Raw genomic sequence first — 15,512 nt, 5'->3', positions numbered from 1 at the left:
TTTTTTGTTATTATAAAAACTACATTTCAGAAGTCAGAAATTTAAAAATATATCACCAGATAGCTGCGATAACCAGATGTCCCACTAAAAGAGTAACAAGATCTTGGAGTTTGAAGCTTACTTACATACTGTATCCTACTAGACAGGATACAGACTGTTAGAAGAACTGAGCTGGTAAATGACTAGCAAAAAGTCACTGGACATAAATCAGCTAAGTGCCCACAGAACTGAGTTGTTCTGGTGAACAGAGAAGGGAGGAATTTTCAATGTGCCTTTATTTTCAATACTGGAAAGATTGTTAACATGCATTGAGTACTTTCAAGGAATTCTCCTGGAGTGCTATGTACAAGGCAGAAAACCCAGATACAGCTCTTTAGAACTTTTCTTAAGCTTTTCTTAAGTGAAGACAGGGGTTGTAATTAATCACGATACTGGCAGAATGACATTGTTTTAAGCTATGTGAGTAAGAAGTGGATAATTCACCATAGGTATCAATGGATGCTTTATGGAATGGGTGACCTTTGAACTGATGATGAGAGGAGGAGAAGAAATCTGACAGGAAGATACTTAGGTCTATCTTTTCTAAGATCTTGAAGAACCTCTATACTTAGATGGGACAAGGCAGGAAACAGGAGGAGCAGTAGAGGTCAGAGGAACCAGATGGAGAAAAGGCTGGGACAGTTAATAATAAGGACATTACTAGGGACTGTTAAATTCCAGCTAAATAGTAAGGCTACCAATCAGATGGCCGGAACAAAAACAGGAGCTTTTTGGCTCGCAGTGTTCTCCACGGGGGTCTGGACCTGGGCAGCTGGTCTTACCGCTGTGTGGGAAAGACATAAAGGAGTTTGCATAACACAGCTGTGCCAAATGGAGCTGGAGGAGCCTTATTTGTGCACAGAGATACTCCTGAGAATAACCTAGATAATCCATTTGATTTCACATCAAAAAACTATAAGAGGATAGAGGCAATTGTAGAAAACTACCAGGCAGGCATAAAGCAGCAGCTGGGTTTCCAATCCTGGATTTAGCCCAAAGACAGAATGAATGTTGCCCATCTCTGTTATGATCAAGGTTGCTGAAGTTTTACAAGTGCCCCCCCATGAAAGTATACTAAGTAGCAACTTTTTATACAATGTATAATCGAAAGCCAGAAGGCATTCAGGTCTGCACTATTACACCTTGCATGCTGAGATTCTGATAGCATACTAGAGGCCATTCAGATAAAGCACGGAATAAAAGTTGGGGAGACTACACCTGATAAACTGTTCACTCCTATAGAGGTGGAATGTTTAGAGACCTATGTAAATGCACTGATCATTCAAATAAATGACAACTATTATGAAGAGCTGACTCCAAAGAATATTGGAAAAATTATCAATGAGCTCAAGGTTGGCAAAATTCCAAAACCTGGGCTAAAGGAGTGGGCGCTTTGCTTATGAGCCAGCTGGCAGTCTTACCTCTTTGAATGAACCACTCTAAAGACCTGGCTTTGGTGTGCAAAAGGTCTTTAATTTATATTCAACTGTACATATATAAATATATCACAAGAAATAAAATATGAATCTCCCATCTAAAAAAAAAAAAAAAGAAAGAAAACAGGACACCTCTGAGAAGTTGGGCTGTGAGGGGAAGACAATGGTGTAAACATTTTCAGGCTAAGGCAAAAAGCCAGCAGAAAAATCAAAACAAAAGAAGGGATGTGGTGTGAAAGGGAGGATGAGGTGGTCCACCATGAAAGGAGCAAAGGAAAAGGGAAATAATTAGACTTGAGATATAGGAGATGGAGCTCAATCAGAAGGTAGGAAGGGAAAAATACTGCCAGAAAGAGAAAGGGAAAAAGAGAAGAGAGATGGAAATACCCTTTTATTCTTCTTTCATGTTCCATTTTGAAGGATAGTTCACATCTGGTTCAACTCTTCTGGGAGGGTATGAGTGAGGGTAAGCTCTAAACAGTCTTCGGCAGACTGAAGAAAAGGTTAGACCCAACTTTGTATACCTGAACCCAACCTTGAACAAACTTGAGGAAACATTTGGATTAAAGATAATCCCAGGATGGTCAAAGGGGACTGTAGATTGGGCTTCTCTGGGACACTGAGACTGAGCCAGAAGGCAAAGGACAAATGATTGCAGGCTCTTCAATGTGTGGACTTTCACTTCAGAGAATAAATCAGCCACGGCCATTCCTTTTCTCTTTTTCTACAATAAATGCCATATAATAGAAGAAAAAGAGTCCTGCATGAGTTTGCTTTGTTTTACTTTAGGTAATCTAAATACCAAAGAAATTTAAAATAGTTTTACCTAAAAAAAAAAACAAAACAAACATAGCCATAGATAGATAACATTCCAAACTCTCAAGTCACACACGTCTTACCATGGGCTCTGCCTAATAACAGCTCAGGTGCGAGGTAGTCTGGGGTTCCTAGAATCCTCCCATCCTCCACTGGGGCTGCCCCTCTTCTCACGCTCTTTGGAGTTCGGTATGGAGTTCTTGACTTGGTCAGATTTGGGGTCTGCTAATTCAAAAAGGGTTTCAGAGTCAACAGATATCTTAATTCCTTTTGCAGTGAAGAGAAGTGCTGAAACAATAGAAAAGCTGGATCACAGCCTGCCAGGCATAAAATACATACTCAAATCCATGGTTAATTTTGGAAATAGATTCAAAACTATTTGAAATTACAAAAAGTTCTAAAGAAGCTCAAAAGCATAGATATTACTAATTCTTTCACTAAAACCTAAATATGTAAGAAACAATGAATAAAATCTACAAGAAAGAATTTCATGAGAGCATGGACTAATATAAGCTTAAGCATGACCACTGAGGGAAGCTGTGACTGAAAAATAATTGAGGTATTAGGGCAATACCCAAAATGGAACTAAATATAAATAACCTCTTGTCCTAAGTGGCATTTAACAGTTTTCATGGCAGCTTGTTTCCTCCTAACAACCCTATGAGGTCAGTAGAACAGGCTGGATTATGACCTAGAGACTGATGAAAAAAACAGACTCTAAGGGTAAAAGACCTTCTTCTAAGTCACTTGTTAAGGTTTGGATAGAAATCTCAAGTCCTGTAACCCTAAGTTCAGGGTTTACACTTTTCATATCATGATGTCTCCCCAAAGGAAGGAAAAAAAAGAAACTCCGTGTTTATAAGGGTAAAGGTTTAAAAAATAAAAATAAAATAAGGTTTGAAATATATTTTAAACATTTTTCTATAAAGAAAGGAGATCATCTAAATGTGTTCTGAGAAGGCAGTAATGTAGAGTGGACTTTCACTGTGTATCTTATATGTTGCTGGGACTGAGTGAAAATATGTGGTTGAATTTCCCTATTTCTTAGAAAAGTATATAGAGCTATATAAATGGAAGGAGGCATCATAGTTAAAAACAAATGTTATTACTATCACATTTACCTTCCTGCACTAAAACTCTCGACAACTTGTAGATTCTCAACCAAATGGAACAAAATTGTGATGTCATACACAGTCCAGTTAAGAGGCAAATGTCTGGCCTTGATAGTTATTTTTCTTAAATTCAAAGAACAAAGTGTTAGAAAGTTATAACATACCTGATAAGGAACATAGGCTCTTCCTTTTTGAGTAGGGGTTACAGCCATGGGATATGAACCACTATAAACACACGAAATTTCCATTGTATCTAAAGAAGTAATGCTCATTTTGGATGGTTCTGAGTTATTGGATGCATTGATATGACTGTTAAAACTTCGAAAAGCTACAGTGTTTCTCTTAGAGAGGGTTAATGTCTTCAACACCTCCAAAGAAGGAGCCAACATTTTTTGGTTACTGTCTTGGACATCTGAATTCTCATCACCTTTTGGTAAGGTATTTTCCTGGCAGCTTGTTGATATAATCAGTTGGTCTTCGATATTTGATTCTTCAAAAGAGGATTCTTTGATGCTGTTACCTGGATCTAAAGACTGCCTTTCCATTACAGAAGTTCCAGGAAAAGATGAATCAGAGTCCATGCATATACTCTTAGGAGCTCTATCATCATCAGAACATAGAAAACTAGAACTTAAGTAGTCATTCTTACTGTTCTTTTCACAATCTTCATCCAGTTCACACATAAGGTTTTTTGCTATTACAGGGATAGGTGATTTTTCTGGTGTTTGTTGTTTATCATTAAAATAATTGACGATTTTCTCCTTATTATCACAGTCACTTTGCTCACTTCTGTACATTGCGAGGTTAAGGTCCTGGACTTCAGTTGTTAAGCCTGTACTTCGATTTGCAAAACAATCCATCATTTCATTACTCTGATTAATCTCTACACAATTTTTTTAATTCTGTATAATTTTCTGACAAGGACTGGAATCAACTAACTCAAAATTTCTTTTTAAACCTTTCTTTCCAAGGTGCTCTTCAGTCATATTGCTAGAATCCACAGCCAACTGGCTCAACTGAGGAAATCCAGGCTGTCTTGTGTCAGCGAACGTATTAGTGTTGTTTACATCCAGTTCTCTTCCTTCCCAAGAAGTTTTCCCAGAGAAGTGTTTTTTAGCAACTTTTATGCAAGAGCTTCCAGGGGCAGGAATGCTGCTGCTGGTACGAATGGGAGAGAGGGCTAACTCGAGATCCTTTCTATAGAAACTTTTGGTAAACTTTGTACATAAAGCCTTTTCAGTTGCATTCAAACTCATCATTGTTGAGCCCAATGCCTCATCACTTTCCTAAGAGGGGAAAAAATAATTTCCTTAGTTTTATAAAGCTGAGATTCCCACCTAAGTGGAATAATGGACCTCATAAAATACTATGCTGCCCATTCCTACTTTCCAGTGAAAAAAAGAACAAGGAAAACAAGAATCAAAAAGCAATAAAAACAGCTGCAGAGTAAGTGTATTAAATTACTTTCGGTGAAATACTGGTGTAAAATTTAAGTCAGTTACTCAACAAATACTTATTTTGTTAGTTTATTACATGTTATTTCAATGAAACAAATTAAGGGGCAACATATTTAGGAAAATTTTGGGGTAAGGTACATTATATATATAACTGTTTTGCAATAGGGCTATGGATTATTCCTTTTTCTTAAACATTTTTAATGTGATATATACAGAATGAAAAATTTCCCATTATAACCACTGTTAAATGTGCAATTCAGTGGAATTAATTATATTTGCAATGTTGTGCTACCATCACCAAGACCTGATTCTGGGACACTTCATCACTCCACATGGAGACTCTGCACTCTTTAAGAAATAACTCCCTATTCTCTTCTCTTAGTTCTTGGCAACGTCTAATATATCTGCTGTCTCTATGAATCTGCTTATTCTAAATATTTCATATAAATATAACCAAACAATATTTATTAATTTTGGTTTATTTCATTCAAATAATGAGTTTGAGGTTCATCCATGTTGGAGCATGTGTCAGAATTTCAGCCTTTTTAAAAGTTGAGTAATATTCCATTGTATAGATGTACTACATTTTGTTTATTCATCCATTAAAGGGCACTGGGTTGTTTCCACCTTTCAATTATTGTGAATATTGCTATTATGAAAATTGTTGTATGAGTATGGATTGTTTTGTTTTGAATTGTAAAACGCATGGGGCTTGAAGCCTAGTTAGTGGAAAATTATAAACTAAAATATGGTTAATGTAAATATGTATCAGTTCATATAAGTTAAATAAAACCAGGCTGATAATGAAACTAAACTTATTGTGATTTATAATAAAAAACCCCAAATTACCAGGATTTAAATCCATTGTCAAATGGATGATGCATTGAAAAACAAAACACTTTGTTGATAACTGAATTCCAACTATCTGTGGGAATTCATGTGCATTCAGAACTTTAGATGTATTGCGAATTAGTAAATGGTAACCAGGATTTTTAAAGGATTATTTAATTAGAATCATCAGGAAACTACTTATGAAGTGCAAACATCAAACTTCAGTAACTATTATTAACTTACTTTGTAATAATAATGAGTACTTAATCATGATCAAAAAGAAAATTATCAATCACTAAACTGCAATCAAAGAAAAGGATGCATATTGGGATAAGTGTAAAGTTTACCAGGAGTCATCATGGTCTGGTATTCATTGGTCATAGCTTGGGAACCACTACTACAGTCTTTTGGTTTTTTTCGCATGGGCAGGCACCGGGCACCGAAACCGGGTCTCCGACATGACAGGTGAGAACGCTGCCTGCTGAGCCACCATGGCCCACCCTGCAATCTTTTTACTGCATTTCTCAGGGAGGCAGAAGAAGCAGGAGGAAGAGGTGTACAGAGTTTGAAATACTAATACAATCTGCTTTCTTGAATAGGAAAGGGCTGGAATAATAGTACTAGGAATGGTTTCTGTTTACCCAGCAGTAGATTTTACCTATACAGCAGCCTATAAGGAGAGAAGAAAATGAGATTAAGAAATCCTGTCTTAACTGAAAAATAATTTGGTCTTACTCCTAACATATAAATATCTAATGATAATAAAGATATCATGTTACTGAGAACAAAGAACAGACAAGATCCAAATTATTTTATCAAATGGAAGGTTTATTTTAATAATGATAAAATATCATTATTCTAATCGAACATTATAATATCTTATCAGTACTTTATGAAGTAGGCCATAGTATAATTTTAAATTTTAGCTCCTAGCAATATCTATTAGCTGTAGTAACTTGAAAAAGGCAAAAACTGAAAATACAAATGAAGTAAAACAACTTTAAGTAAATTCATTCACTTGGTAAGCAATCTCCTCAGAACACATACTATTTTTCCCCCATTATTTATTTATTTTTAATCCATATTTTTTACTCATCTGTCCATACTGTAGATAAAAGGAGCACCAGACACAAGGTTTTCACAATCACACAGCCACATAGAACAGATACTTTTAAAGGTACAACTCTATCACTTTTGTGGTCTAAAAGTTGTTTCTGATCCAGAAGAGTTACCATTCCATTTAGTTAGAAACTGAGGGGAAAAACAGTATAGAGGGAGATAGTATAAGTTTTAAAATAAGATATAGGTTTAAAAAAATAAAAAGACCCAACTAGTTAATATCTGTACCATGGTAGGGAATTAAAGAAAAAACTCACCTAGAGGCCTAGAAGGCAATTATGTACTATCAGTTTATTGCAGGAACTAAAAAAAAAAAAAAAAATCTCCTCATATAGTCAAACAAGAACAAATTCACATCTGAACGAGAAGGGAAATATTTCAAAAGAATTTGAAGGAATGGACAGGAAAATGAAGACTTTTTTATAACACGTGGATTGCCATTCATGTAACAATTTCACTTCCTTCCACAATTTAGAAGGAAAGTTTAAAGAATTTCTATCACTACTTTCACACACATAATTATTTGGGTAAGATAAAATGAATTAACCTGATAATCCTTTTCCTGTCTGGGACTGCTGTGGCACTCTGATTCCATGCTGGATATAAAAGTGTGGGACTGGCTGCTGGCACTGGAAGTAGCCAGCCTCTTCCGAGACTGGAGTAGATTACAGGTCAGACACTTCACTGGCATTCCTGGGCTGGAGGGAATGGTTTCAAGACCTGGAAAGAATAGAGAAAATTGGGGTTTTGTGTCACATCTTTCTTTGTTCCTACCCTAATCTGACTCCTTACTCTGCAGATAATCCAGCAAAATATAAAGCATGGCATCTTGGAACTATTTCTACATAAAACCGCCCAATCCATACAGCTGGAGTCACACTTTTCTGGCATGCTTCCCATTATGCTTAGACAAGCAAGTTGTTACAAATACAAGACTGGCTCTGAAACAATAAAACAAAACGCCTTCAACATTAGTCTAGTCAAAATCAGGACAAGGGAACTATAATAATTAGGAGGAAATCAATTTTGAGACCCATGATTCAGTGTGAACTATTCTTGATAGAGAGGCATTATAGATCTGCTATATTAGATGTGCTATAAAGTTGGAATGTGATGAGATTTATGCAATTCAGTTTGTATAATTAACAGTGTAGCTTTATTTTAATGTTCAGGCTTATGTGCTTATAATGCCAAGCCTTGCACATTCTTTTATCTATCTATTTATTTATTTATTTATTTTTAATTTCTAAATATTTTATTCTTTTGGTTGCAATTGTAAATGGAATTCATTTCTTGATTTCCCCCTCAGATTGTTCATTACTAGAGTATAGAAACACTACAGATTTTTGAGTGCTGATCTTGTAACCTGACACTTTGCTGTACTTGTTTATTAGCTTTAGTAGTTTTCCTGTGGATTTTTTGGGGTTTTCGACATACAGTATCAAATCATCTGCAAACAGTGAGTTTTACTTCTTCTTTTCCAATTTTGATGCCTTGTATTTCTTTTTCTTGTCGAATTGCTCTGGCTAGAACTTCCAACACAATGTTGAATAACAGTGGTGATAGTGCACATTCTTAAGAGAGTTCCTTAATACCATTGGATAAGATAAATAAACAACAGCAAATTGGCTAGAGCCTCAGCAGCATGATGCATGTTCCTGCATCATATATAAATAAATGATGCTGCTGTAAATTGTCACTCAGCTGCTAAGTAGACACAATAAGACAGTCACATTTTTACTAAAAATCATAATACATATATTACACTTTACACACAACTGTGTGTGCGCATGTACATACAGGCATGCATATATGTGTGTCTGTCTGTCTATCTAACTTTTCTCTTTCCCAAAAGGGGCAACCATGACTTCAACTGCAAGAAAATCCTTAGGCTTTTGAGCTATAAATTGAAAACTGACTTGAAATTACAACTTTAAAATTGGAAGGAGAATTTTAGTCCATCTAATCCTACTGTCTTTTTGGTAGACAGTATGCATACATCAAATTGATTTTGAGTCTGGTTTTTAAACTCTCTAATAGAGAGAATTTCGAACATACAGAAAGTAGACAGAGTATTATGCCCATCATTTAGCCCTAATACCCATCAACCCATGTCCAATTTTGTCATATCCACACTCCTATTCGCTCCATCCCATACTATAATTTTTTTTGCATATGGATTTTTATTGTTTATTTAATCAAGGTGACAAAAGTTTGACAGTAATAAATAATAAAAACATAACATGATTTTTAAAAAACATTTTTTTAAAAGTGAAGAGGCATTGTCTAAAACAATAAGGAAAGAGATGGTCAACATATATATCAATAAGTATCCTGGTCTAATAAGACATAGAATATTTGTCATCTACTCAGATGTCTAAAAACCTTTAAAATCTTCTCACTAAGAGCAAACAATTAATCCAAGAAAACATTGTCATTTAAAAGTAAAAACCAAATTCTTGTTTTGCATGAAGATACATCTGATAAGAAAATTATTAAAAATCTTATAAAACTATAAAATCCTAGCCAACGTTAACCGCAACCCATAAAATTCACTTCCAAGAAGACTTCTACAACTTTTTATATTCATCTCTTTTGTCCGACACATTCTTGTTTATCATTCTGCAACAGTCAGTTACTTTACTTTAGGGGAAAAAGTATTCTCTTTTTCCTTAACAAAAATACTTCCTGCACTGATTGCAAAAACTCAGAAATGGATAGCACAATACTACCTAGCTGTAATATAATTATGTTAAAACACTGAATGAAGCTGAATGTGAGAATGATAGAGGGAGGAGGGCTGGGGGCACAAATGAAATCAGAAAGAAAAAAGTGACAAGTATTGAGATGGTATAATCTAGGAATGCCTAGAGTGTATAATGATAATGAGTAAATGTACAAATTTTAAACATGTTTTTGCATGAGGAAGAACAAAGGAATATCATTACTTTATGATAATTATGAAGATATTAATATATATAATTAAAATAATAATAAGATATTATGAAAATAGATGGTAATTCATATTTTAAAACTTTAACATATATGAGACTAAAGCAAAAAATGTTTATTTGGTACAAAGTTTATATTTTGACTAGTGCATTTCCTAATATAACTTATGTGGAGAGTTAACTTGAACGCCATAAGTACATGGAACCTTGAGTAGGGCATGAGATTTTGTTGGTTTGTCCAGAGTGACATTCTGATAAATCCCAGAGGGATTTGAAAAGTGAATAAAAAAGTATTTAAAGTCCCCTTCACGGAATGGTGAGAAAGGGGGAAAATTCAGCCTCCCCAAGTTGAATTCTTGATATTCTTATTCTCACAAGCAGTGGGGACAACCAAAGCCATAGGCTGAGCCCCCAATCTTGGGGTTTACGCATATGAAACTTAACCTCCACAAAGGACAGGTCAAGCCTATTTAAAATTAGGCCTAAGAGTCACCCCCAGGAGAACCTCTTCTGTTGCTCAGATGTGGCCCTCTCTCCAGCCAACACAACAAGCAAACTCACTGTCCTCCTCCTGTCTATGTGGGACATGACTCCCAGGGGTGTGGACCTTCCTGGCAACGTGGGACAGAAATCCTAGAATGAGCTGAGACTCAACATTTAGGGATTGAGAAAATCTTCTTGACCAAAAGCAGGAAGAGTGAAATGAGACAAAGTAAAGTGTCAATGGCTGAGAGATTTCTAACAGAGCTGAGAGGTTATCCTGGAGGCTATTATTATGCATTAAATATCCTGGAGGTTATTCTTACATTAGTCAAGATGTAATGGAGAGGCTGGAGGGAACTGCCTGAAAATGTGGAGCTGTGTTCCATAGCCATGTTTCTTGAAGATGATTGTATAATGATATAGCTTCCACAATGTGACTGTGTGATTGTGAAAACCTTGTGTCTGATGCTCCTTTTATCTACCTTATCAATAGATGAGTAAAACATATGGACTAAAACAAAATAATAGGGGGAACAAATGTTAAAATAAATTTAGAGGTGGGGGACCAAGATGGCGGCTTAGTAAGGTACGTGCGTCTTAGTTCCTCCTCCAGAGCAACTACTAGGTGAACAGAAACAGTGCAGAACAGCTCCCGGGGCCACTGCAGGGAATGGACACACAGCGTACCCCAGTCTGGACTGGCTAGACTGACTGCGAGACTCTGCTGCGGTGAGATCCCCGAGCGGCGCGCGATTCCCCGAGCAGCGGCAGCTGTGGCAGCCAGAGCTCCTCCCTCCCTCCTTCCCGGGCCGGCTGAGAGTCTCGGAGAGGCAAGTTTCCCAAGCCGCAGCGGCCGGCGCCCCTCTTTTGCGGGTGGCTTCCTGGTCCGGCTACGAGTCTCGGATCAGAGAGCTACCCAAGCCACGGTGGCCGGCAACTGACACCCCTCCCCCGTGTGCGGCTCCCTGGTCTGGTGGCGAATTCCCCGGGCCGCTGCGGCTGGCGACCGACACCCCTCCAAGGAGAGGAGGGAATTTCCGACAGTGGCAGGGACTGGGTCCAACCAAACACCAATAGGGGAATTAATAAAGGAACCACGGGGTCCCCTCAAGCCGCGGCGGCTGACGCCCCCACCACGCACGGCCCACCGGACCAACTGAAAGAATTGGATCGGAAATCCCCAGGCCGCAGAGAACGATGACCGGGGGGATCCCTTCGAAACACGTGAGACAAACGTGTGCCACGAGCGCCACCTACTGGGCAGGATAAGAAAAACAGAACCCAGAGATTTCACAGAAAAATCTTACAAACTTGTTGGGTCCGACACCCAGGGAAATCTGACTAAATGCCCAGATGCCAGCAGAAGATAACGGTCCACGCTCAGAAGATTGAGAATATGGCCCAGTCAAAGGAACAAACCAATAGTTCAAATGAGATACAGGAGCTGAGACAACTAATGCTGAATATATGAACAGAAATGGAAAACCTCTTCAAAAATGAAATCGATAAATTGAGGGAGGACATGAAGAAGACATGGGCTGAACAAAAAGAAGAAATAGAAAAACTGAAAAAACAAATTACAGAACTTATGGGAGTGAAGGATAAAGTAGAAAAGATGGAAAAAACAATGGATACCTACAATGATAGATTTAAAGAGACAGAAGATAGAATTAGTGATTTGGAGGATGGAACATCTGAATTCCAAAAAGAAACAGAAACTATCGGGAAAAGAATGGAAAAATTTGAACAGGGTATCAGGGAACTCAAGGACAATATGAACCGCACAAATATACGTGCTGTGGGTGTCCCAGAAGGAGAAGAGAAGGGAAAAGGAGGAGAAAAACTAATGGAAGAAATTATCACTGAAAATTTCCCAAATCTTATGAAAGACCTAAAATTACAGATCCAAGAAGTGCAGCGCACCCCAAAGAGATTAGACCCAAATAGGCGTTCTCCAAGACACTTACTAGTTAGAATGTCACAGGTCAAAGAGAAAGAGAGGATCTTGAAAGCAGCAAGAGAAAAACAATCCATCACATACAAGGGAAACCCAATAAGACTATGTGTAGATTTCTCAGCAGAAACCATGGAAGCTAGAAGACAGTGGGACGATATATTTAAATTACTAAAAGAGAAAAACTGCCAACCAAGACTCCTATATCCAGCAAAATTGTCCTTCAAAAATGAGGGAGAAATTAAAACATTCTCAGACAAAAAGTCACTGAGAGAATTTGTGACCAAGAGACCAGCTCTGCAAGAAATACTAAAGGGAGCACTAGAGTCAGATACAAAAAGACAGAAGAGAGAGGTATGGAGAAGAGTGTAGAAAGAAGGAAAGTCAGATATGATATATACAATACAAAAGGAAAAATTGTAGAGGAAAATATTATCCAAACAGTAATAACACTAAATGTTAATGGACTGAATTCCCCAATCAAAAGACATAGACTGGCAGAATGGATTAAAAAACAGGATCCTTCTATATGCTGTCTACAGGAAACACATCTTAGACCCAAAGATAAACATAGGTTGAAAGTGAAAGGTTGGGAAAAGATATTTCATGCAAATAACAACCAGAAAAGAGCAGGAGTGGCTATACTAATATCCAACAAATTAGACTTCAAATGTAAAACAGTTAAAAGAGACAAAGAAGGACACTATATACTAATAAAAGGAACAATTAAACAAGAAGACATAACAATCATAAATATTTATGCACCGAACCAGAATGCCCCAAAATACGTGAGGAATACACTACAAACACTGAAAAGGGAAATAGACACATATACCATAATAGTTGGAGACTTCAATTCACCACTCTCATCAATGGACAGAACATCTAGACAGAGGATCAATAAAGAAATAGAGAATCTGAATATTACTATAAAGGAGCTAGACTTAACAGACATTTATAGGACATTACATCCCAGAATAGCAGGATACACCTTTTTCTCAAGTGCTCATGGATCATTCTCAAAGATAGACCATATGCTGGGTCACAAAGCAAGTCTTAACAAATTTAAAAAGATTGAAATCATACACAACACTTTCTCGGATCATAAAGGAATGAAGTTGGAAATCAATAATAGGCGGAGTGCCAGAAAATTCACAAATACGTGGAGGCTCAACAACACACTCTTAAACAACAACTGGGTCAAAGAAGAAATTGCAAGAGAAATTAGTAAATACCTCGAGGTGAATGAAAATGAAAACACAATATATCAAAATTTATGGGACGCAGCAAAGGCAGTGCTAAGAGGGAAATTTATTGCCCTAAATGCCTATATCAGAAAAGAAGAAAAGGCAAAAATGCAGGAATTAACTGTCCACTTGGAAGAACTGGAGAAAGAACAGCAAACTAACCCCAAAGCAAGCAAAAGGAAAGAAAAAACAAAGATTAGAGCTGAAATAAATGAAATTGAAAACAATAGAGAAAATCAATAAGACCAGAAGTTGGTTCTATGAGAAAATCAATAAGATTGATGGGCCCTTAGCAAGATTGACAAAAAGAAGAAGAGAGAGGATGCAAATAAATAAGATCAAAAATGGAAGAGGAGACATAACTACTGACCTCACAGAAATAAAGGAGGTAATAACAGGATACTATGAACAACTTTACGCTAATAAATACAACAATTTAGATGAAATGGACGGGTTCCTGGAAAGACATGAACATTTAACTTTGACTCAAGAAGACATAGATGACCTCAACAAACCAATCACAAGTAAAGAAATTGAATTAGTCATTCAAAAGCTTCCTAAAAAGAAAAGTCCAGGACCAGACGGCTTCACATATGAATTCTATCAAACATTCCAGAAAGAATTAGTACCAACTCTTCTCAAACTCTTCAAAAAAATCGAACTGGAGGGAAAGCTACCTAATTCATTCTATGAACCCAACATCACCCTCATACCAAAACCAGGCAAAGATATTACAAAAAAAGAAAACTACAGGCCAATCTCTCTAATGAATATAGATGCAAAAATCCTCAATAAAATTCTAGCAAATCATATCCAACAACACATTAAAAGAATTATACATCATGACCAAGTAGGGTTCATCCCAGGTATGCAAGGATGGTTCAACATAAGAAAATCAATTAATGTAATACACCATATCAACAAATCAAAGCAGAAAAATCACATGATCATCTCAATTGACGCAGAGAAGGCATTTGACAAGATTCAACACCCTTTCCTGTTGAAAACACTTCAAAAGATAGGAATACAAGGGAACTTCCTTAAATTGATAGAGGGAATATATGAAAAACCCACAGCTAATATCATCCTCAATGGGGAAAAATTGAAAACTTTCCCCCTAAGATCAGGAACAAAACAAGGATGTCCACTATCACCACTATTATTCAACATTGTGTTGGAGGTTCTAGCCAGAGCAATTAGACAAGAAAAAGAAATACAAGGCATCAAAATTGGAAAGGAAGAAGTAAAACTATCACTGTTTGCAGACGAAATGATACTATATGTCGAACACCTGGAAAAATCCACAACAAAATTACTAGAGCCAATAAATGAGTACAGCAAAGTAGCAAGTTACAAGATCAACATTCAACAATCTGTAGCATTTCTATACACTAGTAATGAACAAGCTGAGGGGGAAATCAAGAAACGAATCCCATTTACAATTGCAACAAAAAGAATAAAATACCTAGGAATAAATTTAACTAAAGAGACAAAAAACCTATATAAAGAAAACTACAAAAAACTGTTAAAAGAAATCACAGAAGACCTAAATAGATGGAAGGGCATACCGTGTTCATGGATTGGAAGACTAAATATAGTTAAGATGTCAATTCTACCTAAATTGATTTACAGATTCAATGCAATACCAATCAAAACCCCAACAACTTATTTTTCAGAAATAGAAAAACCAATAAGCAAATTTATCTGGAAGGGCATCGTGCCCCGAATTGCTAAAAACATCTTGAGGAAAAAAAACGAAGCTGGAGGTCTCACGCTGCCGGACTTTAAGGCATATTATGAAGCCACAGTGGTCAAGACAGCATGGTATTGGCATAAAGATAGATATATCAACCAATGGAATCGAATAGAGTGCTCAGATATAGACCCTCTCATCTATGGACATTTGATCTTTGATAAGGCAGTCAAGCCAGCTCACCTGGGACAGAACAGTCTCTTCAATAAATGGTGCCTAGAGAACTGGATATCCATATGCAAAAGAATGAAAGAAGACCCATATCTCACACCCTATACAAAAGTTAACTCAAAATGGATCAAAGATCTAAACAT

General features: G+C 36.8%; 1 protein-coding gene and 1 pseudogene across 1 annotated transcript in view; one reads left to right on the top strand and one right to left on the bottom strand.

Moving 5' to 3' along the window:
- The window catches only part of LOC143682821 (serine/threonine-protein kinase greatwall-like), a 51,429-nt gene that overhangs the window by 18,195 nt on the left and 17,722 nt on the right, over positions 1 to 15,512 (bottom strand). The window contains 3 exon segments of the mRNA XM_077159284.1: positions 2,375 to 2,516; positions 3,568 to 4,689; positions 7,358 to 7,530. Of these exon segments, the coding sequence (XP_077015399.1) occupies positions 2,375 to 2,516; positions 3,568 to 4,689; positions 7,358 to 7,530 (1,437 nt within the window).
- LOC143679940 (NADH dehydrogenase [ubiquinone] flavoprotein 2, mitochondrial pseudogene) lies at positions 745 to 1,539 on the top strand (annotated as a pseudogene).

The sequence above is a fragment of the Tamandua tetradactyla genome, chromosome 1 (assembly GCF_023851605.1).
Source record: "Tamandua tetradactyla isolate mTamTet1 chromosome 1, mTamTet1.pri, whole genome shotgun sequence".
NCBI classification, from domain to species: Eukaryota; Metazoa; Chordata; class Mammalia; order Pilosa; family Myrmecophagidae; genus Tamandua; species Tamandua tetradactyla.
Note: the sequence above shows the minus strand (reverse complement) of the source record. Positions and strands in the feature narration are given on the sequence as shown.